General features: G+C 42.2%; 1 protein-coding gene across 2 annotated transcripts in view; it reads left to right on the top strand.

The window, feature by feature from the left end:
• The first annotated feature begins 5,509 nt into the window (after positions 1-5,509).
• Positions 5,510-27,945, top strand: part of vps16 (VPS16 core subunit of CORVET and HOPS complexes) — a 40,995-nt gene continuing 18,559 nt past the window's right edge. Inside the window, exons 1-15 of one of the 2 annotated variants that reach the window (XM_067987820.1) lie at positions 5,510-5,670; positions 7,036-7,121; positions 7,243-7,340; positions 7,899-8,027; positions 9,584-9,728; positions 15,535-15,650; positions 16,342-16,464; positions 17,025-17,080; positions 19,470-19,559; positions 20,328-20,422; positions 21,179-21,255; positions 23,493-23,624; positions 24,499-24,626; positions 25,884-25,919; positions 26,323-26,431. In XM_067987820.1, the coding sequence (XP_067843921.1) occupies positions 5,621-5,670; positions 7,036-7,121; positions 7,243-7,340; positions 7,899-8,027; positions 9,584-9,728; positions 15,535-15,650; positions 16,342-16,464; positions 17,025-17,080; positions 19,470-19,559; positions 20,328-20,422; positions 21,179-21,255; positions 23,493-23,624; positions 24,499-24,626; positions 25,884-25,919; positions 26,323-26,431 (1,470 nt within the window). In that variant the 5' untranslated portion in view covers positions 5,510-5,620. Of the gene's footprint in view, positions 5,671-7,035; positions 7,122-7,178; positions 7,341-7,898; positions 8,028-9,583; positions 9,729-15,534; positions 15,651-16,341; positions 16,465-17,024; positions 17,081-19,469; positions 19,560-20,327; positions 20,423-21,178; positions 21,256-23,492; positions 23,625-24,498; positions 24,627-25,883; positions 25,920-26,322; positions 26,432-27,945 lie in introns of both variants that reach the window. The other variant, XM_067987821.1, reaches the window with a different exon arrangement.

Raw genomic sequence — 27,945 nt, 5'->3', positions numbered from 1 at the left:
ACCCTCCTCCTAACACTACAATTGACCAACTTGGAACCTCAACTCCGGTGTGCAGACACATTTACCTACCTTGCGGACCCCCTCAAACATACATCTTCCAGATGGGGGCTGCCGTAGTTGCAGTCATGACCTCATCGGAGGACGAACAGCATCACCGGCCACGCCGTCCACCTCTGACATGTGGAGCTCCACGACACAGTGCTGTGACACATCCACCTGCACAGCAGGAGGGAGGGCAACCGCAGAGAGAGATGCGTCGCAGAAGGCACTACCCTCGCCACAGGGTCTACAGACCGAGACTCAGCTTCTCTGAGGAGCAGTGCATACGGAGGCTCAGAGTCAGTCGCCAGGTAGTCGCGGACATCTGCAGCCTCCTTAATGACGAGCTGCTCCCGGATGGACCGAGCACCATCTTCTTACCTGTCGCTGTCAAAGTCACCACTGCCCTCAACTTTGCCTCCGGATCCTTCTAGGGTGCCACCGGGGACATCACCGGGGTCTCTCAGTCGTCTGCACACAAGTGCATAAGACAGGTCACCGACAGCCTCGCACTATATCAACTTCCCCATGAATGACCTCAGCCAGATGGAGAGGGCAGTGGGATTCCACGCTGTGGCTGGCTTCCCACGGGTGCAGGGTGTAATCGATTGCACCCATATGGCAATACGAGCACCTCCACATAAGCCAGTACTGTTCGTCAACAGGAAGGGCTATCACTCCATGAACACTCAGCTCATCTGTGACCACCGCAAGAGATTCCTTCACGTGTGCGCCAGACACCCTGGCAGCTGCCACGATTCCTTCATCCTCAGGGAGTCCATCGTGCCACCCCTCTTCCATTCACCCAACTCCCGCAAGGGCTAGCTCATTGGGAACAAGGGATATCCCCTGCACACATGGCTTATGATACCTCTGAGGAACCCCACCACCGAGCCACAGCGTTGATATAACGACAGCCACATCACTACCAGGTCTACAATTGAGCAGGCTATAGAGCTGCTCAAGATGCGCTTCAGGTGCCTTGATCATTCTGGGGAAGCGCTTCAATATGCGCCACACAGAGTGGGATGCATTACAGTCATGTGTTGTGCCCTGCACAACATGGCACAACAGAGAGGGGTGCCGCTGGAGGAGGCCCCGCCCACATCTGCCACCCATATTGAGGAGGAGGTTGAGGAGGAGGAGGACGAAGAGGAGGAACAACCCATGGACAGAACAGCGGCTTACCTGGCTGCTTGTGAGGCCAGGGAGTCACTGATATGTGAACGGTTCTCCTAACATCAGACTGAGTGAAGAGTCCAGTCCTCATCAACTGGACAGAGGAGCGGCCACACCAGCCCCCTCCCCCGCCCCCTGCACCAAACAGTCCTGCAACTACACGTACACCCACTGTAGAATGACCCAATGGGTGGCATCAAGTGTGCGGGTTCATGGTGAACCCTATGAAAGGGACCTATTTCACAAACCAGTCAAGAATGGGCAAGACATGGCAGTAGTGGTGATAATAATAGGATTTATTGTTCATGTGGCAGAAAACAAATATAAATAAAAAACATGACAAATCATCAAACACCCTTGTGCATTCCCTTTGTGCTCACAAAACCTTCGCCTTGCGTTTACGGGAACCGCAACGTGGTGTTACCCCTGTGGCTTCAGCAGAGGTAGTGGCAGGTTGCTCTTGTCCATGCCCTGACCGATTAGATGCTTTGCACGGATGCCCTCTGGGTTTCGGTGCCCGTGAGGGCCCCTTCAAAGACTGCTCCACCTGCACCTGTGCAGGGGCAGACTCGGCCACCTGGAGAGGGGGCAGCATTGCGGGTACTGGTTGAGAGGGAGGCAACGGGTGAGTCGTGGGAGCGCTTTGAGTGGCGTCCCCACTTCCATGTCCTCTTTCACTATCATCCCATCTCCTGGCCCAGGCCAACATCACTCCTTCCACCCTGTTTGGAGGGCTTGTGTGAAGCCTTGGAAGGCCACTTGTAAAGTATCTTGTCAGCCTGTTTAAGGCGGCAGAATGTTGCTCACCCTGAATCCGAACGGCCGTTGTCAGGGCCTGAATGGACTCATTATTGAGCTGTGCTTGACGCTCGAGGGAGGCTAGCCTTTCCTCCATCGCAGACATTTCCGCACCTACCCACGACACTATCGCAGAGATGCCTTCACGTCCCTGCAACACTATCTCGGAGATACCCTCCTGTACCTGTGCCACCATTCCCCTCATGCAGGAGTTGGACTCCTCTGTCCTCTGCGCGATTGTGGAGAGCGCCCGTGACACCTGTTCCAGGACCTCGGCAATGTGCTGCTGCCCCTTGATGACTCTCCTTTTCACGGCTGGCCCCCAGGATTCAGCATCTGGGTCCAGCTGAGCAGAGCCTGGAGAAGAGTTCTCCCACCGATGTGGACTCTCCACGGCTTCCCCTGCCACAACGGTCTGCTCGTGCTCACATGTGCGTGGTGACTCAACATGTGCAAGCCCAACTAAGTGAGGACGCGGACCCACCGAGGTGTGTGTATCTGCGCTGGTGGATGGATGGCTCAGATGTGACGATGGACCCCCAGAGGCCTGCAGGTCCTCTGAGGAATCGCCCTCCACGGTCACGGCGCTCGCAGATGGGCCTGCAAGAGAACAGAAAGCAATATTAGGCATGTGGACAGATGTTGAGGTGCTGCAGATGCCAAGTGATGCTAAGATCATTCGCTATCATGAGTGCTGAGTGTTAGCTTTCTGTCACCAGCCGCTTGTGCAATCCCAGCCTCGGCATCCGCCACGGACAGGCACTCCAGTGTGCGGCTTATCTCCAATGCCTGCTGCTCTGCGTCTGTTAGTGTCACCCGGTGTGGCGGGCCCCCTCCGGTCCTTGACCTCTCCCGGGCATTCTGGCATCTCTTCTCCTATCAAGGCAAAACACAGAGGTGTGATTGAGTGATGGTTGCATGGTGACCCGCTGCATGCATTGGTGTGGTTGTGGTTGAGCGTGAGGGAGATGCATGGGAGGGTGCGTGTGCAACATAGCCATGAGATTGTATGAGGATTGGGTTGCGTGGTAGTGTTCGAATGGGAACAGGGGCGGTGAGTACGTGCAGGCAAGGTGAGGATGATAGTTGAGTGGATGTGAGGAGTGATGCGAGAGCATTGTGGTGGCAGTGCAGAAGGGGTTGTGTGGTGGTGGAGGTGATGTGGAAGACGGAGAATGCGTAAGTATACTCACTTTGGCTGACCTGGTTAGGGAATTAAATCGCTTCCTGCACTGCACCCAGGTTCGTGGCACATTGCCGCTGCTGGTGATCTCCTCGGCTACCTCCAGCCAGGCCTTCTTCGTGGTGGAGGGAGGGCACTTCCTCCTATCAGTTGGGAAAAGGATTTCCCTCCTCCTCCTCACCCCGTCGAGCAGAACCTGGAGTGAGGAATCCGAAAACCTTGGGGCAGCCTTTCATCTGGCCTGCTCCATGGTTCAAAATTGGTTCTTTGCTGCAGGAGGAGCATTGGTGCACTGCCCCTTTAAATAAGGCTCCTCCAGCTGCCAGACTATGCTGCACTTGCGCAGTCCGCCGGCTGCGCAGCTTTCCAGCGCGAAACCCGGAAGCAAAGGTAAGTGGCTTCAATTAGCCTGCGATTGTGTGCGGAGCACCCTGATTTCACTGGGCATGTTACCCACGTGCCCAGTCGACCCCCCGCTGCGAACCCGTCGCCCTCCTAATATCGGGCCCACAGTATCCAAAATGGGTCTGACCAGGGCTCGGTACAACTAAAGCATCACTTCCTCACTTTTGTATTGCAACCCCCTTGAGATAAAGGCCAACATCCCATTAGCCTTTTTGATTATTTTTTGTACGTATGCACTAGCTTTTAGTGATTTGTGTACCTGGACACCTAAATCCCACAGTATTTTGCTTTTAACCTAAATCCCTTTGCTTCTCCACAGCTCCTAATCTCTCACCATTAAGAAAATATGCCAGTTTGTCTTATTTTGGATCCACGGTGGATGACCTCACACTTTCTCACATTGAACTCCATCTGCCATCGATTTTCTCACTCACATAGTCTGTGTATATCCCTTTGTAACTTCCTGCCACCATCTATACAACTTACTATACCTCCTAACTTGGTGTCATCTGCAAACCTGAATGTACAACTATTCCTTCATCCATGTCATTGATATATATGATGAAAAGCTTGAGGCCCCAGTATAGATCCCTGGGAACACCACTTGTCACGCCCTGCCAATTGGAGAACGTTCCGCACTTTCTCCTATCTCCCAACCAATTACCAACCCACGTTACAAGGTTACCTCCAATTTTGTGCACTTTAATTTTTGTTAATCCCTTGTGTAGAATCATGACATGCCTTCTGAAAGTCCATATAGACAACATCGATAAATACTTCCACAATGTCAGTGACCTCAAAACATTCAACTAGATTAGTCAGACATTGTGCTGATTCTCGAATCAGCTCCTACTTCTCTAAGTGCTCAGTCCCTGATAGACTCCAGTAAATTTGCCACAACTGATGTTAAATTGACAGATTTGTAGTTGCCTAGTTTCACTCTTCTTAAATAATATAGTAACATTTGCAATTTTACAATCCATAGGCACAGTTTCTGAATCTAGAGATTTGGAAAATTATGATCAATGCATCTGTGATTTCCTTACCTATTTGTATTAATATCCTGGGGTGGAAACCGTCAGATCGTGAAGATTTGTCTAACTTAAGTCTGATTACATTATTTTTACTTATATTAAATCCACTAAGTTGCTCACCTTGACTCATTTTTAGGTTCCCTTTTATTTTGTCCTCTCTCCAGTGTGTAAACAGATACAAAGTATTCATTTAACAAATCTGCCATTTCCTCACTAGGTTGGTTTGGAGCCTGTTATGCACAGTGATAGGGTTCCATGTCTGTCAATCAGCTTATTAAAAAAAAGCTCCTCTTGAAGGGTGCAAGGAAGGGATGAAAAGACCATTCAAAATTTATTTAAATCCCTTCATGGCCTCACCCCTCGCTATCTCTGTAACTTTCTCCAACCCTCGAAGAACTCTGCATTGCTCCGACTTTGGCCTCTTGTTCATCACCCACTCCCTTCGCTCCGACCATTGGTGGTTATGCCTTCAGACGTGTAAGCCCTACGCTCCCTCGCTAAATATCTCCGCCTTCCACTTTCCTTTTAAGACCCTCCCTAAAATCCACCTCTGACCAAGCTTTTAGTCACCCCTCCTAATATCTCCTTTTGCTCGGCCACCCATTTCTGTGAAGCGCCTTGGGACGTTTTCTACATTAAAGGTGCTATGTAAATGCAAGTTGTTAAAAAAAAAAATTCCAAGCACGTTAAATCATTTGGATAAGTCTAAGAGTGGCACCCCACCAGCCCAACTCAAGTTTTTAGACCAAAGTACTCTGTTGATAATGCCACCCTTTCCTTCCAACGTGTGTGAGTCCAGTCAACATTTAACTGGTGCTTGCTGATGTCATTGAGTTGCTGTGTAAGCAACCTGTAGGTGGCGGTACTGGTGCTGTTGTTGTGAGTGGACGGGGGACGGGGGACGGGAAGCAGTAACGGTGGAAACGGAGAGACAGAGCCGAAGATTAGAAGCAGCAGCTGCCCTCAGGCGCCGGCAGGGAACATGACGTTCGTGACGGCGAACTGGAACCCTCTCGGGGACGTGTTTTACAGGTCAGTGCCCGTGTCCGCGGCTGCGGCCTGTTGAGGCCCTGCTCTGCTGTGTGTGACTGTGAGCCGAGGCCTGGTGTGGGCACGAATCCCGTGACTGACGGCGGGGCGGGTTTACTGTCCAGGGCACTTGCTTCATCCCGGCCTGCTTTATTTCCACAAGACAACATGCATTTATTTTTTGTGAAGCTGCTGCGCAGATTTATCTCCGGGTCCTTGCGACAGAGTGAGGCGGTGTGTAGGAAGTTGGCATGTTTTTGCGACCCCTTGCACAGGTTGCTTTTGCATCAGGCTGGTTACATGGTGTTTTGTATTGGGTTCCTGCTTTGAGTTAGAATCTGCCTCTGTCCAATTATAAAGCTGTTCAGTCATTTCCAGTGAGTAATTGAAGTCCTTTAAAATTAACACATAGAATTCAAAAATTAATGTTTTTTTCCCCCCTATGGACAATGTTATTTGTTGATCATTGTGCTTTTAATATAAAATACGTTGCATGTTTTTAATAGAAAGCGTAAGCTGTTGAATATACTCTTTTTAGCCTTAGAATAGCCCCAGATAATCCCGCCCCGCCTGCCTGCACTACTATCAGCAAGTGAGTGAGGTGTGTAGATCCAGCAGATGTGTAAACCAATGCTGAAAAAAACATCAGTGATATATTCCTGGGAGGTGTTGGGCAAACTGATTTTAGTCAGGACAAGCCTCTACAATTGGCCTCAACGTCCCTCAGCTTGGGACGAGGGAATATCCACCAGGTTTCCTGCTCCTGATTGCTATCCATTGACTTCTGCTGAAAAGAGTATGCATATGGACATTGAATGAGGAGAGGGCCAGACTTGGTTGGTGACAGTGTAATGGTGGAATAGCTGCCAACACTTACTGTCTGGGCTTATAATTGAAAAATGGACATTTGAGTGAGGTACTGGGAGTGCTCAAGTGCCTGTGGAATTATACCCCAGCAATACCTGACACAAAGAAGTGGTAGAAGTGGATTTGTCTTGTGATCCACTGTTGAGTGAGTTTCCATTGTTGGCCGTCCTGTCAGTTGAAGGAAATGAATAAATGATCAGGAGACTGGACAGAGAAGGAGAAAACAGCTATCCGCTGATCAGTCCTGGAAATGGCATGTAAACATGGTTGCTGCAGGTCATGATCTGTGAAATGTAGGGGGAATCCTTATAAATAGTAAAAGAAAACTCTTAGAGATAATTGGCAAGTGAACAGTTACCATAGATACAATGCCCATAGAGATAAGTAGTCCTTCAAAGGAAATTGACAGGTTAGCACAACCATGCAGAACATTGAAGCTTATATGCTTGATGCTTCACATAGGTTTTCTATTTTGGTAACTTTTTTATGCTCTCTGTAAAGGAAGTTTGACCTGTACTCCGAGTGGATGATAAAAGAGGACATCAGTAACTGTTTAATTGCAGCTGCACCATATGCTGGCCCTATTGGTAAGATATTCTGTCACTAATTTAATTTTCTTTTTGCCACTTTTCCCCCATTTTTAGAATTGCTATCTTCCCTGTATGACTGGTGTTATTAACGTGAAATGGTTGTTAATGCCTGTTGCAGCTTTGATGATCAATGGATCACGCAAGGAAAAGTCTCCAAGTTTACGGCCTGTCATGGAAATCTACTCCTCATCGGGAAATCGATTAGTCTCCTTTCCAGTAAGCTGTACTTGAGAAAAAAATCTTGTGGTACTAGTTTGAAGTTAAAGTGCAACTTGGCAAAGGAATGAGAATATAACCTCACATGAATAATTTTGCTGAAACAGAAATAACCTTTTAAAGCAATATTGTATTAAGATTTTAAAAGTTTTACTTACAGCATAATAAAACATCAGAATTAAGACAAATATTGGTGTAAGATACTTTATTAGCAAATTAGTGGTAAGTCCAGCCCTACAGCAAAAGTGGAGAAAGGGTGGGTGGGGAGATACTTTTTCTTAGCTGATCATTAGAGCCTACCTATTGAGAGGGTTTACCTTTCTATCTAAGCTAAGCATGGTGAGTAGCCATCTTATAAATACAAATAGCTAGGGTTGTTGTGTTACTAAAATACTAATAAAATGTTATTAATAGATCAGGTGAATAAAACCTTTTTTCTTGTTGCCCAGATGGTCTTGTATTGCTGTTTTATTTTTCTCTGACTGGTGTTGTATTAAAGCTAAATTATAAATTGGAAATTAATATTGCTTATACTTTGTGTACCATTTGTCCCTGCAGTGGAAAAGTGGTCTGGTCATTCACATTGGGTGGACTGCCAGTGAGGATCTGCTCTGTATACAAGATGATGGGACTGTTCTTATCCACAACATTTTTGGCACATTTAAGAGGCACTTCAGCATGGGAAATGTAAGTTGGAGATGTCAAACATTATACTGTACAAACAAGATCATTCCTGTAAAAGTGATTGCAAGTAACATTGGTGTGTTTATCCCTCCTATGAACCTTCATCTTTTTCCTTTTTCACTCTATCCAATCTTCAAGGTCTGTTTCAGTCCTTACCAGACTATAACTTTTTATCAACAGAAAAGATGTATTTCTTTTTTAAATTAATTACTGGGAGCTCCCTTCATTTCTTATTTGGTAAGATCACTGTCCAGTGTGAAATAGAGGTGGAAGGTCCCAGTTTCAATCCCTGGTCTGTTATACCAAGACGTCAGTAGGGCTGCTAGAATTCACTTCGATACCTCTGGGCAAAGGAGGGGGAGGTGAAATCAGCCAGGGTTTCTGGTCCTGATCACTATTGAGTGGCTTGTGAGAAAAATGCACGAGATCATGAGTGAATGGCTTGCTGTCCAGGCTAACACAAGAAAAGTGGTTGATTAACCTATGTAGCAGAGGAAGCTTGAAGCTCATGGAACTGTACTTCACGATGAGCCAGCAGCTTCAAGAGAGGAAGGAAGGAAGTTTTGGGGGAGGAGGGAGGGTGGATGGGTGGGGGGGTGGATGGGTGGGAGGATGGGGACTGGTTGATGCTGTTGGTTAACACGTTTTTATTCCAGCCGTAGGAGATAAATTTTGTTCCAGTGGTCAGAAGGGCATTAAAGATCCCATTGCAGTCTTCATAGAAAGGCAGGGAATTCTTCTAGTGTCTTTGCCAACATTTATCCCTCAGTCAACACCATCAGAAATAAATTAACGTTCATCCATCTCATTGTTTGTGGGATCTTACTGTGTACAAATGGTTGCTAGATTTATCTACACTACAGCAGTCACTGCATTTCAAAGTAGTTCATAAAATGTGATGAGATGCTATATAAATGTAATTTTTTTTCCCCACATTCTTTGATCAAGAGTAAAGGAAGCTTTACTCTGCACATGACTTGTGCTCTCCTCAACCTGGAAAGGTTGATGGTGATGCTTTGGAAAACTCTTCATTCACCAGCATTGACATCCCTTGCTTTGAGCACAAAACATTATGTTTTTAATGTGTGATCTCTGGTTGGAGTTCAACTGAATTTTTTTTTTAGTGAGTGAAAAATTGACATAGGTGTGTTGGGAATTACTTTTACTCTCCAAGTAGGAGGGAAATAACATTCAAAACATTTTTGAAGCATTTGTCTCTATTGCACAGCTTGTCTGCAGAGCAGCTGCAGTGCCATCATGCTGCTACTAATGGGTTACCTTTCTGCCAAAGCTTAGTGATCCTTCCAGTATGAGCTCCAAAAAAAAGAGATCCATTGTTGAGTTAACTTATCAAGAAATGTAATGGTCATAGACCTGCTAGATCCAATTAACTGTGAAATACAACTGCATCCCAAGCATGCTGTACTGTGTGTGATGATTCTATAATGTAATAAAGCTATTAAGAAAAATAAATGTCACATATTTGTTAACAGGCTTGCTGTTCAAGATAAAATTATTATATTTAGTAATGGAGTTTATTTATTGCCCTGATTTTGAAGGAGGTGTTACAGAATCGAGTCATGGAGGCCAAAGTTTTCCACTCTGCTTATGGCTCAGGAGTCGCTATATTAACTGGTGCTTTTAGATTCACACTTGCCACAAACATAGACGACCTCAAACTCAGACGACTTCCTGAAGTTCCAGGTAAACACTCTGAATATTCAACAGTGAGATCAAACTGCTGCATTGTAACCCACCTCAGTCAGGCTTTTGGATTTATGTAAACATTTGAATTGCATTGAACTGTCACTTTTGTTGATGCAGTATATCTACTGTTTTCATAATTCGTATGAACTCCGATAAGATTGAGATTGTTGCATATGTAGAATGTCATGCCTTTTAGGGGTGGGGGGTGGGGTTGAAACTAAAGTTGCTCAACTGGATATATTGTTTTTTGCTGACAGTTCAGGATATCATTATCAACAACTCTATAATCCCATTTTACACAAAATTTCTTTCCAGCTTAAATTCTTGTATCATTGTAAAAACTGCCTAATGTATTGTGAAATTAGTTGCAAAACTCTCCTTGGGGGCCCGCGGTGGAGTCCTGTTTCAACAACTGAAATACTTTTAGAGAGCAAATTGGGGGGAGGGACATTACATTTAAATTAATGGAGTGATATTACATTGGGAGAAATAAATTGTGCAGTTCTATCTGTAGAAGAATCAGTATATTTGGATATGCTGCCATTTCTTCCTGTAGATCGCCAGCAAACCAAATGTGGGCATAGTCCATGCATTGTCATTTACAACAGTATTGAAATAAGGTTCCTTTGTTGCAGAGATATAGATCAGTTACGGCTATTTATATAAGGAACATAGGAACAGGAGTAGGCCATTCAACCTCTCGCGTCTGTTCCGCCATTCAATTAGATTATGGCTGATCTGTATCTTAACTCCATCTACCCATCTTGGTTCCGTAACCCTTAATACCCATGCCTAACAAAAACCTGATGTGGAGATGCCGGTGATGGACTGGGGTTGACAATTGTAAACAATTTTACAACACCAAGTTATAGTCCAGCAATTTTATTTTAAATTCACAAGCTTTCGGAGGCTTCCTCCTTCGTCAGGTGAACGATGTGAAAATGAAATCCTCTAAATGAAATCGCATTTATAATTCACAGAACAATGCTTGGTGAGTACAGACAGTTTTTTCAACTGCCCGTTTTTTTTTTTTTTGGTGATTTGTATATTCTGTGAGACCTGGCAGGTAACACCTGTCTGTCTGCACACTGATTGCCTTGGCAACGGGCAGTTGAAAAAACTGTCTGTACTCACCAAGCATTGTTCTGTGAATTATAAATGCGATTTCATTTCGAGGATTTCATTTTCACATCGTTCACCTGACGAAGGAGGAAGCCTCCGAAAGCTTGTGAATTTAAAATAAAATTGCTGGACTATAACTTGGTGTTGTAAAATTGTTTACAATTAACAAAAACCTATCAATCTCAGTTCTGAAATTTTCAATTGACCTTGGCACAACAGCTTTTTGGGGGAAGAGAGTTCCAGATTTCCAGTATCCTTTATGTGAAAAAATGCTTCCTGATGTCACCCCTGAACATCCTAGCTCTAATTTTAAAGTTATGCCCCTTATTCTGGACTCCCCAACCAGAGGAAATAGTTTCTCTCCATCTACCCTATTGAGTCCTTTAATCATCTTTAATACCTCAATTAGGTCACCCCTTACTCTTCTATACACAAGGGAATACAAGCCTACTCTGTGCAACTTGTCCTCGTAATTTAATCCTTTTAGCCCCGGTATCATTCTGATGAATTTGGTAAGCATGAGACAGCAAAATGAGGGGATGTGAGTTTAAACAGAAGATATTAGAGGAGGGGTACTTATTTATATTTGTAACATGTTACAGTTCTCAGTTCAGTACCTTAAGTCTTTACGAATCCAAATACTCATTATAAACAGACGGTTCTTATACATTTCTCTTACTCCCTCTATGTAAAAATCCACACAATTCTGCATTACATAATTATATAAAAGTTAAAATACAACTCCATATAAGGAGAATTTAATTGACTTATCCCTTATCAATAACCTTAGTTTTCATTTCTTGTTAGCTCAATGGAAAAAAGAGCTCTAAGTATAACTCGCTTACTTTTGTTAGCTTATCGATAGTTTCACTCTTGTTCTGTATAATTGCTATTCTACCAGCTGAAACCTTTAATTGTAAGTCTGTCTTTATTTCTGTATCATTCGTACCAATTAAAAAGAATGACGTATGCCCAGATGTTTTCTTTTACAGAACTAACTCTTTCCCCATACTGTTATTGAATGATTCAGTGTGCAATGGCACATCTTTAATCATAGAATCATAGAAAGGTTACAGCACGGAAGGAGGCCATTCGGCCCGTCGAGTCCGTGCTGGTTCTATGCAAGAGCAATCCAGCTAGTCGCACTCCCCGCTCTATCCCCATAGCCCTGCAATTTTTTTCCTTTTCAAGTACTTATCTAGTTCCCTTTTGAAGGCCATGATTGAATCTGTCACCACCACCTCCTCGGGCAGTGCATTCCAGATCCTAACCACTTGCTGTGTAAAAAAAAAAAGTTTTTCCTCATGTCACCTTTTGGTTCTTTTGCCAATCACCTTAAATCTTTGTCCTCTGGTTCTTGACCCCTCTGCCAATGGGAACAGTTTCTCTCTATCTACTCTGTCTAGACCCTTCATGATTTTGAATACCTCTATCAAATCTCCTTGCAACCGTCTCTGTTCCAAGGAGAACAACCCGAGCTTCTCCAGTCTATCCACATAACTAAAGCCCCTCATCCCTGGAATCATTCTAGTAAATCTCATCTGCACCCTCTCTAAGGCCTTCGCATCTTTCCTGAAATGCGGTGCCCAGAACTGGACACAATACTCCAGTTGTGGCCGAACCAGTGTTTTATAAAGGTTCATCATGACTTCCATACTTTTGTACTCTATGCCTCTATTTATAAAGCCCATGATCCCGTGTGCTTTTTTAACTGCTTTCTCAACCTGCTCTACCACCTTCAACGATTTGTGCACATATACCCCAAGATCTCTCTGTTCCTGTACACCTTTTAGAATTGTGCCCTCTAGTTTATATTGCCTCTCCTCGTTCTTCCTTACGAAATGTATCGTCTTGCATTTTTCTGTGTTAAATTTCATCTGCCACGTGTCCGCCCATGCCACCAGCCTGTCTATATCCTCCTCACTGTTCACTACCCTTCCAAGTTTTGTCATCTGCAGATTTTGAAATTGTGCCCTGTACACCCAAGTCCAAGTCATCAATATATATCAAGAAAAACAGTGGTCCCAGCACCGACCCCTGGGGAACACCACTGTACACCTCCTTCCAGCCCGAAAAACAACTGTTACACCACTACTCTCTGTTTCCTGTTCCTTAGCCAATTCTGTATCCATGTTGCTACTGCCCCCTTTATTCCATGGGCCGCAATCTTTATGATAAGCCGACCATGCGGCACTTTATCAAACACCTTTTGAAAGTTCTTATACACCACATCAACTGCATTGCCCTCATCTACCCTTTCTGTTACCTCATCAAAAAACTCTACCAGGTTAGTTAAACACGATTTGCCTTTAACAAATCCGTGCTGGCTTTCCCTAATCAATCCACACTCGTCCAAATGACTGTTAATTCTGTCCCGGATTATCGTTTCTAAAAGTTGCCCCACCACTGAGGTTAAACTGACTGGCCTATAGTTGCTGGGTTTATCCTTGCACCCTTTTTTTTGAACAAGGGTATAACATTTGCAATTCTCCAGTCTTCTGGCACCACACCTGTATCTACGGATGTTTGGAAGGTTATGGCCAGTACCTCGGCAATTTCCACCCTTACTTCCCTCAGCAATCTAGGATACACCCCATCGGACCGGGTGACTTACCTACTTTTTTATTTGTTCATGGGATGTGGACGTCGCTGGCAAAGCCAGCAATTGCTCATCCCTAATTGCCCTTGAGAAGGTGGCGGTGAGCCGCCTTCTTGAACCGCTGCATTCGGTGTGGTGAAGGTTCTCCCACAGTGCTGTTAGGTAGGGAGTTCCAGGATTTTGACCCAGCGACAATGAAGGAACGGCGATATATTTCCAAGTCGGAATGGTGTGTGACTTGGGGGGGAACGTGCAGCTGATGTTGTTCCCATGTGCCTGTTGCCCTTGTCCTTCTAGGTGGTAGAGGTTGCGGGTTTGGGAGGTGCTGTCGAAGAACCTTGGCGAGTTGTTGCAGTGCATCCTGTGGATGGTACACACTGCAGCCACTGCGCCGGTGGTGAAGGGAGTGAATGTTCAGGGTAGTGGATGGGGTGCCAGTCAAGCAGACTGCTTTGTCCTGGATGGTGTCGAGCTTCTTGAGTATTGTTGGAGCTGTACTCATCCAGGCCAGTGGAGAGTATTCCATCACACTCCTGACTTGTGCCTTGTAGATGGTGGAAAGGCTTTAGGGAGTCAGGAAGTGAGTCACTCGCCACAGAATACCCAGCCTCTGACCTGCTCTTGTAGCCACAGTATTTATGTGGCTGGTCCAGTTAAGTTTCTGGTCAATAGTAACCCCCAGGATGTTATGGTGGGGGATTCGGCGATGGTAATGCCGTTGAATGTCAAGGGGAGGTGGTTAGACTTTCTCTTGTTGGAGATGGTCATTGCCTGGCACTTGTCTGGCGCGAATGTTACTTGCCACTTATCAGCCTAAGCCTGGATGTTGCCCGGGTCTTGCTGCATTTGGGCACGCACTGCTTCATTATGTGAGGGGTTGTGAATGGAACTGAACACTGTGCAATCATCAGCGAACATCCCCATTTCTGACCTTATGATGGAGGGAAGGTCATTGCCGAAGCAGCTGAAGATGGTTGAGCCTAGGACACTGCCCTGAGGAACTCCTGCAGCAATGTCCTGGGGCTGAGATGATTGGCTTCCAACAACCACTATCATCTTCCTTTGTGCTAGGTACGACTCCAGCCACTGGAGAGTTTTCCCCCTGATTCCCATTGACTTCAATTTTACTAGTGCTCCTTGGTGCCACACTCGGTCAAATGCTGCCTTGATGTCAAGGGCAGTCACTCTCACCTCACCTCTGGAATTCATCTCTTTTGTCCATGTTTGGACCAAGGCTGTAATGAGGTCTGGAGCCAAGTAGTCCTGGCGGAACCCAAACTGAGCATCAGTGAGCAGGTTATTGGTTATTTAAGTAAAACTCGCCTTTCAAGTACATCTTCTTTATCAATTTTTAGCCCATCCAGTATCTCAACTATATCTTCCTTTACTGAGACTCTGGCAGCATCTTCTTCCTTGGTAAAGACAGATGAGAAGTACTCACTTAGTACCTTGGCCATACCCTCTGCATCCATGAGTAGATCACCTTTATGGTCCCTAATTGGCTCCACACCTCCTCTTACTACCCGTTTACTGTTTACATGCCTGTAGAAGACTTTTGGATTCCCTTTTATGTTGGCCACCAGTCTATTCTCATACACTCTCTTAATTAAGCCTCATTACTTCATCCTGAAACTGATCACTGCTGCAGGATCAGCCCTGGCCCAATAGCCTAGTGGTACTTTAAACTGACATACTTCCCTGTTTAACAGGCAACAGGTAAAGGTTACCATTACTACAATATAAAGAGAAATCAATAGTAGAATAAAATTAGTAGACTCCAGGACAGTCTGATTAACCCTTTCCTTATAAAGAGATAGATATGGATTCAGATGGGTTGCAAGGAAACGTTACTGAGAGGGTAGTTGGATGTTGGAACAACTTACCAAGGGAAGAAATCCAAGGCAAAATTGGAGATGTACTTTCTCACATGTAAGATCTACTGGTTTAGCAGCATTGGCATGTATTATTTTGCCATTATCCACAGAGGGTATAAAGGAGAGCAAAACAATCCAGGGAGGTTTTTTTTTGGTAAATATATACGAGCAGATAACTGGATTTTACTTTTTATTTTTCTTCTAACAGGACTACAGCGGCTACCAACGTGCTGGGCTGTATTGATGCAGGACCGACAGACCAAAATTGTTCTGGCTAATGGGAAGGATTTATACGTCGTAGATAATGCGTCCTGCACATCTGTGGTAAGCATAAGATCTGCCTGAACACAGTAACAGGTACTGGGCATTTAGTGCATTTCACACAAGAAGCAAAATACAGATTAAAATGTATTTAGTAATTGACTACACATTAAAAGCAATGAATTGACTATGAAGAGCTTTGGGATTTCCTGAAGGTGTGAAAGATGCTGTGTAAATGTAAGTTTATTCATTCCCTCCCTTCTCCAGAGACACTGAATTAAATGGTTATTGATGAAAGTACTAATGACAAATACTTTGTTTCTATGATCCTTCTAAATTGACCTAAATTCTGATCCATTAATGTTTTGGTACTACCTTCTAATTGGAAGCATTCATTTATAAAGACATATTGCTACTAAAGATTGTGTGCTTCTGAGCAGGCCTGGTGGCACAGCACAATTATATATTTAGCCATGAATTGGTAAGACACACACCCTCCCCACAATTTGACATACAGGAACTTTTCAGTTTTAGCTGTGATTGTATGAGGAGGCACCTTCATTAGATTGGGGAAATCGGAGAGTAATCAACTTGCATCACTTCTACAGATGACACATAATTAAAGAGGAGCAGAGGCATGAGGTCTGTGTACTCATAGGGAATAGGGAGCAAAATAATTTATTTAAAAATAGAAGACACAACGGAAGAAGCGAATAAAGATTGTGAATTTAACTTAATAATTTTTCTGTTGTAGACTCCTCCTGGTCTTGCACCGCAAGTGTGTGCATTTACCCAAATTGCTATTTCTTTCAATTATAAATGGCTGGCTCTATTTACAGACACTGGTAACATTTGGATGGGTTCTTCATCATTGAAGGTGAGAGACAGTCCGAGCATGATTCTAATGAATTTTTAGTTACTGTGAGATGACCAAATGAACTAATTTGTTGGTGTACTAGTTCGAACATCATTTTACAGAGAGTAATCAATAAGTTGAAATTCTAGTATTTTTGGTGCTGTGATTGCTGTAGATATTGTGTGTTCTCTATCGAATTAGCTTGTTATGAAGATTATATAATTTGATATACCATAAAGTTAAATACAAGTCATATTACTGTTTATCTGGCATGAAAAACTATTTTATGGGATGCATTTCTTGTGAACTATGAAGGAGTAGGGTATGCACTGCACCCCCTGGAATATGAGAAATATAATGCTTCTATGAGGGGAGCTGGTGGGTGGTGAAAACTGGAAAAGGGTCATAAACTTATAAAGGGCAAGAGTTGTGTTGAGGCTGCTAAACAATGTTTACAGTGGCTGCTTTATTGATCTCGTTGTACAAAAGCAAGTTGCAAACATTGAAGATTTATTTTCTACATCAATAAGTGAATATTTAAAATCTGTGTTGCTTGCTGATTCTTGCTGCTTTGTTTCTAGGACAAGTTGTGTGTGGTTGACACAAACTTCCAAACACCACCTAAGCAGTTTGTCTGGTAAGTTGTACAGTGGCACTACGCTATTAGATGTGGCTCATTGATAACTGAATTCGAGTTTCACAGATATGTTTCTGTATTAACATGACAGATAGTAGTGACCAACGGAGGACTTCTAAATTTACCAATATTAGGAGGGGTAACCTTTTCTATTCTCTGTCCTCCATCCTTTGAGTTAGGACTGCTGAATTTGGAGCAGGATTTTGGTGAATTCAACCAGTAGGAAGTGTGAGAGAGCAGGCTGAATGGCCTTCTCCATCCATTCCTGTAGAGAAGTAGCTAACGTCCACTCAGCACCTGCTGCCTGATGGCACACCTGTACTGAGGTGCTCTCCGTATGAAGGATTGAGTGAAAACTCACCTTCTACCAGTCTGTGATAGTGTGACAATAGATGCTCCATGTTTCCTAAATCCTTCCAAGTTCTTGTTATGCAACACCCCTTCACCCTCCCTTGTCACTTCACCCCATGGAAAGGAGAGTGGAGAATCAGGAAACATTTGTTTGCCATGTGGGATTTTAAGCACTCATCGTTTCCCGTTATTGACACTGGATTACGTACGTGCAGTCATAAATATTACCATAGTGAGAATTAGATTTAAAATTTTATAAATAACTTGATTCAAATACTGATTTCTGTGCACTTAAAATGTTTATAAATACATTTATACATTCAGTAACTTAATGTTTTGTTAGCCTATGGTGATAGCTTGAGCAGTATAGTCATAAATACCACTTCCCTGGGAGCTGTGTTTCAATTCAGTCACCTTTAAACTCCAGTGTTCTTTATGGATGAATTTCACTAATACTTTCTTGGGCAGTTGCAGTATCTCATGGAGAGGGGGGGTGGGAGGGTAGAGGAGAAATATATCAGCAGAGAAACCTATTGCACTGTGCAAATTACACCTTCTGTCATAGAGAAAGCAGCCTGGATTGTCTTGTCCTAGTTTGAATAAGAAGTAAGGGAATAAAATAAGTGTATAATGTGGCCTGGTGAAGGCACTTACATTTATACTGCACCTTATCAAGGTGAGATATCTCATACAATTATTTACTTTTGGAATACATCAACTGTTACTTAGATAAATGTAGCAGCCATTCTGTACCAACAATATTGTGGTTAGATTTTTTTGTGATATTTGGTGAGTAAGTACTTTCTGCCTGTCTTTGAAGAGTGCCATCTTGAACATCTACTGGAACACCAAGACAGAACCTCAGTTTAATGTCTCATCCAAAGGACAGTAGCACTGACAATTTGGCACTCTCTCAGTACTGCACCCGAGTGTTAGCCTAGGTCATGAGCTCGAACTTTGGTATAGGCCTTGGACATATGATGAATAGGGAAAGACAGACAGACTTGCATTTGTATAGCACCTTTCACGACCTCAGGACGTCACAAAGTGCTTTACAGCCAATTAAGTACTTTTGAAGTATAGTCACTGTTGTAATGAAGGAAACGCGGCAGCCAAATTGAGCACAGCAAGGTCCCACAAACAGCAAAGGAATATTTGTATCATTGAGCCAAGGTCACTTCTTCAGAGGAAGAGAATTTTATGGATCAAGTCAACCTGTTCTGCCCTTGCACAACTCTTAGAAGTTAGTTTATAACTGGCAGCAGCCTTCGGAGCATGGCCAAGCAATCAGTTCTAAGTTGGGAAATGGGATGTTGAATGGCTGGGGTGAAGAGTGAAATGGAGACACTATTAAAAATAGTAATGTTCTAATTGTTTAATAAGAGGAGAGAATGATATAGATCTGTTTTATTGAAATATTTTATTTGTGATCGGAATGGACACACGTTCCATGTTTGAACTTTGTAATGTTTTGTTGAAATGTTTTTTAGGCAAAATCCATTTCTCATTAGCTTATTGAGTGGCTTTCAGAAATGGACATGCTAGTCAACTTTTGGTGCTAAATCCTCCTCCTATTTAACTTTGAGCCTAAATGTTCAGTGTGCATTAAAATCCTCTGCTGCTGATTGTTTTTCGTTCACTTCTGGCATTATAGCAATTTACAGATTAAATTTAGGAACATAAGAATATACAGGACTGGAAAAGACTATCAATTTGGCTATACCAAAGTTCTAAAAAATCATAGATTTTTTCAAATTGTGAATTGGCCATTTAAATCCTTGATCCTAAATGTTCTAATTTATATGTATGCTGACCTGTTAATATATTTGTTCTCGTAAGTGTGATTTGTAGTGTTTTACAATAAATATTTATCAGCAAAACTGACTTCACTCTAAAATTTACAATACTTTAATCACAATAAGCCAGTGTTTACTTATAAATTCTATAAACCTCATGGGGTTCCCTCATTTAACAATCCTTATGTGAAAGCACAGAAGAGGAGTGATAGCTTTGGTAACTTTTCTCTCTGCATTTTCAGGTGTAACAGATCCAAAAGCACCAATCCTACTGTAGTCGGTATTTGGGATAAACTACTTTTAATAGCAGGAAGTTCAAAAGAGACTATTAAGTATCCTTATGCTATTGCTACCATTGATCCCTGTATGCACTGAATGCCCTCTCTTGCTTTTAGAACATAGTGATGTACAGGGCCGAAAAGACCATGATGGTCCATCAGGCTGGTACCAGAATCCAGAATATATACAGCAAATATTCATCCCACTCTCTCTTGGATTTATCGACATGACCTGCCAGAAGTTGCACGTGTTTTCAAAACCTGAGTTTTACTAGTTCTCGGCTAAGGGGGTGAAACATTTCTGGGATTGGTGAAGGGGAGGGGATAGAGAGGAGCAAGGAAAAATTGGTAAAGATGTCCTCTCCCATGGAGCAACATTGGTTGAGGTCATGAAGAAATCCATGTCTAGTCTGTGCTACTGTTCTCCATTCTAAAGATGTAAGTACTATACTGCATTGGTGGGAGAGAGTTAATGAGGACATCAGCAAGCAAAATGTATGTAGCTGCTGTTGTAGAACATTTACAGTAATGTTTTTAACCTCAAGTGCTGGATATTCGAGTTAGACAAATACAAAATCAGAAGTTTGTAAAAACAAAGTTACAGCAAAGAAAATGTTTTCAGGGGTTATCTTAAATAATTTTTTAATAAGTTTTTTAAAAAAAATCTGTATTGGCTCTAACTTGCTGTCAAGTGAAGTGGCTTGTAGCTGGCTTACTGAAAATTAGGTAATTGCATGTAGTTCAGAGAAGGGGATCATTCATGCACTTTGTGTTCATTATTCATTAACATTGTGAACATTTAAATCCTTAACTGAAGTTCAGATTTTATCTAGATGAAGATGTTCATTTAGTGCCTGAGATTGATGGTGTTCGAATCATTAGTACTTCTAGTCATGAGTTTCTACATGAGGTCCCACGTAAGTATTGTGTTTATTCAATAAAGAGCGCTAGTATTAAATATTTTTAGATTAATTTTCCAAGCATATTACATGTAAACCCAGAGCTTTCTAATAAAAACAAAATGCTAGAAATATGCATCATCTGGAAAGAGATGAAGATAGGTTAATGTTTTGGGTGCAGAAATGCTTAATGTTTTGAGTGACGAAGGTTCTACATATGAAATGCAACCCATTTTTTTTCTCTTTTAGATACTGCCAGATGTGTATTTCCAGCATTTTCTGTTGTTATTTCACAATCCTAGTATTCTCTTTTTATCTTAAACTTCTAAATTATTCTTGAGGATTAGACTCCCTTTTCTAACTGGCATTAGGAAGCGCCAGACAAGACTCTTGCATTTTCTTTCTCCTCATGGGTCGTTCCAAGTCTATGCTCAGCAGCTCATCGTGATACCCATGGCTGACGTTGGTGACTAGCTTTATGCAGAATCATGAGCATAAACCCATCTGTTGCCACATTTGGCTATTTTGGGTAAAGCAAGCATTTTATTTCACGATAAATAACATATCAATAATACTTCCTTCTTCAAAAAAAATCACATGATTTGAAACAGTTCAGATCAGCTTAATCCTATTTCTAGGTTGCATTGATTCCAAGAATTGGGTACCTGCCTTAATTAAAATTGATGTTTTGTCTTTAAATATAACTTGGTGACAGTGAAGTATGTGGTTCTCCTAGCCTTTTGTGTCATTGGTTATTTACTTTGTTGCTTTCAGCTGCTTGTCAAGATATTTTCAAAATTGCCTCCATGGCACCTGGCGCACTTTTGCTGGAGGCTCATAAAGAATATGAGGTATGTTTTGCTGTTACCTGTCCTGTAATTTTGTGTTCAAAGTCATTGCCCCTTAATTACAACAATTCTATTTTGACAGATCAAAATTAAAGTGGGTCAAAGAATATTTATTGCATGTTTTATCCTCCACCCATGTGAACTTCAGCTCATCTAAAACTCTGCTGCCCATATCCTCTCCTGCACCAAGCCCCACTCACCCATCACCCCTGTCCTTGGTGACCAGTGTTGCCTCCCAGTCCCCCAAGGCCTCAAATTTAAAATTCTAACCCTTTTGTTTAAATCTCTTCATAGCTTCACCCCTCCCTATCTCTGTAATCACCGCCTCTCTTCGCCCGCCCCACCCCCTCCCCTCCATTGCAGCATTGCCTTTAGTCTAGGCCCCATGCTATAGAATTCCCTCCCTAAACCCCTCTGCCTCTCCACCTGCCTTAAGACTCTTCTTCGACCAAGCTTTTGGTCATCCCTTCTAATATGTCCTTTGGCTTGGCATCCATGTTTTCCTTTCACCTCTGCGAAGCACTTGGGAATTTTTTTCTACGTTAAAGTTGCTAGATGAATACAAGTTGTTTTAGATTTGCTTCACTTTTGGAAGGATAATAGATTTTTAACTGAGGCAAGAATCACATTTGCCTTTTTGTGGCCTTTTCTATCTGCACTCTCACCTTTTAAGATCTCTGTATCTGCACCCCTAGATCTCTGTTCCTACTGGTTTGGGGACATTTCCTTTTACTGTTCTTTTTCCCAAAATGTACTACTTCACATTCCTCTGCAATGCACTGCGTTGCCACCTATCTACCCACTCTGGTAACCTGTCTAATATGTTCTCCTGCTTTCTTCCTCTCAGTTTGTCATTCCAATTGTGCCTATGTTCAAATCATTTATATAATTGGAGAACAAAAGAGGACTAGTAAAGATCCCGAGGATTTACCACTACCTACAAATGCATTCTAATAAACTTCCAATCCAAAAAAAATCAATTTCCACTATTCTCTGCATTGTGTCCTAGCCATGCAGTTACATTTCCTTTAATACCAAGTGCCTTCGTTTTTGCAATAACTCTTATGATGCATCTTATCAAACAAACTCTGAAAATCCATATATATATCTACCACAATCCCCTTATGCACCATGGTTTCCTCAAAAAATTTAAATTCATTTAAATTAATGAAGCACGCCCTGTCCTTTACAGATCCATAGCGTGCCTTTTTAAGTGTTCACTAATTTTATTACATATCAGACTTTAGAAGCTTAACCTACAATTGAAGTAAGAATAACTGGCCTATAATTTCACTTACACTGTTATTCAAAAAAGGAGAAACATTTACCATCCTTCAGTCCTTTGGCACAATTCCTGTTTCCAAAAGATTTTGGAAAATTACAGTTATTGCCTCTGTTACTTCCTTCCAAACCACCTGTAGTATTCTGGGATGCATACCATCTGGGCCTGGCCACTTTTCTGCTTTCAGTCCATTAACTTTTTTAATAGTTTTCTCTTGAACATTAGTAGATCTCCTGCAGCATTGCTCACATTGAATCCTCCTCCCACTGTGCGTGTGTGTGTATGTATGTATCTGTCTTTTCGGGCCCAATCTTACTGGAAAAATAGTGGTGTATTAATGACGCACGCCGTTATTAATGCGTGAATCGGCCAGCAAGCTCAGGGGATTATGAGATACACCGTAAGTTGTGAATTTCCAGAACTTGCTGCTCAATTTATGCTGCTCCACAAACGGCATCTCGCTCTTAGTCTCCCCGTTATTTTTACGAACTTGCTGGCTTTGCATATTAATTGCCATTAAACTTGCCACAGAAAGTTAGAGCTGGAACGTAACAGCGTAAGTACCTTTTTAACAATGTGATAATTGTTAATGCAATGCTAATCAACCTCTCTGACCCAGAAAGGGAACAATTTAAACTGTTCAATCTCATGCCTGCATGTAGTCAAGAGTTGTTGGAGATTTTTAAAATGTCAAATTTTAAATTTTAAATTTTTTTTCTTGCTTTTCCTTTCTGCCTCTTTTTCTCTTTCTCTTAATCCAATCTTTCTTTCCTTCTCTTTGTTTCTGTTTCGGTACCTGATTTGACTCTAATTCATTAACTGGGTTTGATCAATCTTTTGCAAGCAAAAAGCATTATCTTTTTATTTAAATCATGCTGGAATTAACATATAAAATAATTTTCGTGAGCATGTAACTTTTGTCTGTTAGATTAAATGCAGTCTTACTTTGTGTTCATAGAAAGAGAGCCAGAAGGCAGATGAGTATTTACGAGAGATAAAGGAGCAGAACCTGTTGTTTGAGGCAGTACAGCAATGCATTGAGGCAGCAGGCAATGAGTATGAACCTGAGATGCAGAAGACTTTGTTGAGGGTAAGACTGAAATGATATACATCTGGTAGATGGGGTGCAGCACAAAGTAAATGCAAGTTCTTGTCCTTTGTAAAATATTAGGTTGTGATTTAACCCATAGGGGGGCTTCTAATAAGTTAGCATCAATGTGATGTATTTTATACCACTAGCCAGAAACCTACCTTAAAGTTAGGAATTTTCCATTATTCAGTCATGTTTCTTTATAAGTCACATGAAAAACCTTTATACAGCAGGAACAATTTTCTAGGTGTGTCAAAATCAGCCCACTATGTACTCTATCACTGACTTAGCTAGTTTTTTGCCTGTAGACACCCCTAAGTGAGCTATAGGAGAATACAGGACTTAGAAAGGCCATTTCAGTGCATCTGACCAGCACCAGAGGTTAAAAATGGAATATGGATTTCACTACTTACATCCCTCAATTAGCTTTCTCTAGAGCTATCTATAGTGACTTCCAGTAGCAGAAATTCCAGTTACAGACTATAATAATTTATTGCTCCTTTAACATTGGTACATTAGATTGAGGTTTTCTGCAGGTCCTCCTATTTTTGGTGTCTCATTACCACCCAAAGATGAAATGATTTTTTTTTAATAACAAAATTTAGACATGACTCGTATCGTAATGTTTGTATCTGCCAGTACGTTGTATCTTGTAGTACAATACTGTAGACCTTGTAAAGCTGACAGACTCTCTGGTTCACACTGAAGGTATTGTGGTAATTTGCAACCATTTTATATCATAGATAGTTATAATCACCTGTCGCATTTGTTTCTTAATCTGGAAAAGAGGAGGTTAAATAACATATGAAACAGTTTAACGATAATTCAGGTGTATAATATATACTGACTTTGGTGATGTTTACTTCGGACACAGGCAGCCACTTTTGGTAAATGCTTCATCAGCAACTTTCCACCAGATACATTTGTGAAGATGGCCCGAGATCTACGGGTATTGAACGCCATTCGAGACTGTACCGTCGGAATCCCTCTCAGTTATCCCCAGTATCCTTGCACGTGATCTGTGACTAGAGTGATTTTGTCAAACAACTGCTGTAACAAGATATGTGGCATTTTTAGAATTGCATATATTGCAACAAAATTTTTTGTTTCCAGTTATTTATTTAATTGGATTCAATAATTTCTGCTTGTGATGTTTCAGTACATATGATTCATATTATTCTTCAATTTTATTAGCTCTGATTCTTATTAGAATTCCTGTTGTCCATTTAGAATAAAGTCAGTAATTTTCAAGATGCAGAGTTGAACGAATTTGCAAAAAAAAAACTCAATTGTGAATATTTATGAGGCAGCCTTGTAGCTGTAATATCACAGCTTACTGATTCCATTCCCATTCACAGGGCTCAGCTTCTCGTCCCACCCTTGACTCTGATTTGATCTTGATTCTCTTCAACGGGTGATTTTATGTGCTAGTGGCTGAGCTAATAGATTATGGGGTGATTTTGTTTTGGGGGATGAAGACCAGACCAGTCTGGACTTCTGGCAGCACAGCTTCCATAGGCTGATCACAATGACAATGCTTATGGTCCAGGAGAACTTAATGTTCCAGAACATCCAATCTTCCCACTGTGGGAGGAAGTGTTGCCATAGGTGACGGTAGTGAGGCTAATAAAAAGCAAAACGTTCAGTTGAAAAGAAGTTGGGAAAAAAATGACGGTATTTTGATGAACTCAGGAATCCTAGAACTATTGCAGATAAAGAATTCCAGATTCTTGGAAGTGATTGAAGATTTAGTGAGTGATTGAGATGACATCACAAACTGAGTGATTGATCAGAGCTGTCATCTACACCCACAGATGAGATCGTAGCCTTAAAATCACCCTTCATTTTTCATCAGCAAATGTCTCAGGAATTATTGGCAAGTGGCTTCATGCCATCACTGTAATGAGACATCAAAGCTGGTGATGTAGGCTAACAGCGTTGATATCTCCTGCAAGTTTATTGAGTGATAATTTGCAGTTGATTGTAGAGAATAACACTGCTGGTATACTACATCACTAAACACTAATTTGATAGTGGTATATCTTTCTGATTTTGGCACTTTGTAAAGGGACACTGTACATTATACCATTTGGTTCTCCTGTTTCTCACCAGCAAATTCTTTAATGTGCGTCATACTTTATGGTATTTGATATAATTTGTTCAGAGCCTCTTATATTTGGGCTCATTTTGTATATTAGAGCTAGTATGCATACTGATACCTTGATTATTTTTGAGTTTATCTTTGACTTACAAATTTAGATATAAGCAGCTCACTATTGAAGTTCTAATAGACAGGTAACTTATGAAGCCGTCAGCGTGCCTGTCCTTTTTGTAATGATTCGCTTCAAGAAGATGCAATGAAGAATAGTACTGCCTTTTTCCCCTTATTGAAATGGTGGCCGAGTGACTTGATCACAGTTCTCTGCCAGTGCTGTTGACGAGCTGGCTGCTAAGGGTGTGAGAGTGTGTTGGGGCAATATCCTTAGATCTTCCTAACATCTTGGCAGGAAAATACCTTGTGCAGTGGTATAGTTCACCAGAAACCTGCCATATAATCATTCTTGGACACAGTTCTGCATTTGGTCATTCCATGGGATATAATGTTTCTACGCTGATGTGCCACCCTATACATGACATAATTGACCAAGTTTTAGTAAGGGAATAGTTTTAGCCCTGATTATCTTTTTCATCTCCTCAGATTAGTTTTGCGTAGACTCTATCCTCTTGCAATAAGGATTTGTAAGTATATGAAAATATCGGAATTTCAGGGAGCAAGTCGGATCTTAGCTCATTGGGCCTGCTATAAGGTAAATGTTTCATCTTTGTTTCTCCTCTTCCCCCCCACCCCCCCCCTTCCCAAGAATAAGTGTTCAGTAATCTATCTTTGTTTTTACACTTCAAGTAAATGAAAAATGTCTACTTTCATCTCTTGCCCTGCCTATCCTGATGATGGCAACTCTGGGATATGATTTTGCAGTTGACAGCAGCTCTCTAAAACTTTGCACAAGTGGTAATTTTTCATGTATGAGCATGGACAGTGAGCATCAGTAGGTGCCTGACCATTGGAAGACTCGAAAGCCAAGACTGCACTTGCCCTCGCCCTGCATCCAAGTATGTATGCGTTCCCGCAGTCACTGGTTAGTGACCAAGAGCATGATTGGCTAATTTAGCATGGGATCATAAGAAATAGGAGCAGGAGTAGGCCACATGACCCCTCGAGCCTGCGCCACCATTCAATCAGATCACGGCTGATCTTCGACCTCAACTCCGCTTTCCTGCCCGATCCCCATGATCCCTTGATTCCCCTAGAGTCCAGAAATCTGTCGATCTCAGCCTTGAATGTATTCAACAATGCAGAATCCACAGCTCTCTGGGGTAGAGAATTCCAAAGATTCACAATCCTCTGAGTGAAGAAATTTCTCCTCATCTGTCTTAAATTGCCAGCCCCTTATCCTGAGACTATGCCCCCTAGTTCTAGACTCTCCAGCCATGGGAAACAACCTCTCAGCATCTACCCTGTCAAGCCCCCTCATAATCTTATACGTTTCAATGAGATCACCTCTCATTTTTTTAAACTCCAGAGAGTATAGGCCCATTCTACTCAACGTCGCCTGATAGGACAACCCCCTCATCCCAGGAATTAATCTAGTGAACCTTCACTGCACCGCCTCTAAGGCAAGTATATCCTTTCTTAGATAAGGAGTCCAAAACTGTACGCAGTAATCCAGGTGAGGTCTCACCAAAGCCATGTACAATTGTAGTAAGAGTTCTTTATTTTTGTACTCCAACCCCCTTGCAATAAAAGCCAGCTTTCCATTTGCAGTTCCTAATTGCTTGCTGTACCTGCATGCTAACTTTTTGTGTTTCTTGTACGAGGACACCCAAGTCTCTCTGAATACCAACATTTAATAGTTTCTCACTATTTTAAAAAATATTCTGGTTTTCTATTCTTCCTACCAAAGTGAATAACGTCATATTACCCTGCATTATATTCCATCCCCCAACTTCTTGCCCACTCACTTAACCTGTCTATATCCCTTTGCTGACTCTGTGTTCTCCTCACAGCTTACTTTCCCACCCAGCTTTTTATCATCAGCAAACTTGGATACATTACACTTGGTCCCTTCATCTACATTAATATAGATTGTAAATAGCTGAGGCCCAAGCACCGATCCTTGCGGCACCCCACTAGTTACAGCCTGCCAGCCTAAAAATGACCCGTTTATCCCTACTCTGTTTCCTGTCCATTAACCAATCCTCTATCATTGATGCCATTTTAAATATCCCCACAATTGCTCAAGCTGAAATCAGCTAACTTAGC

The sequence above is a fragment of the Heptranchias perlo genome, chromosome 7 (assembly GCF_035084215.1).
Source record: "Heptranchias perlo isolate sHepPer1 chromosome 7, sHepPer1.hap1, whole genome shotgun sequence".
NCBI lineage: Eukaryota > Metazoa > Chordata > Chondrichthyes > Hexanchiformes > Hexanchidae > Heptranchias > Heptranchias perlo.
Note: the sequence above shows the minus strand (reverse complement) of the source record. Positions and strands in the feature narration are given on the sequence as shown.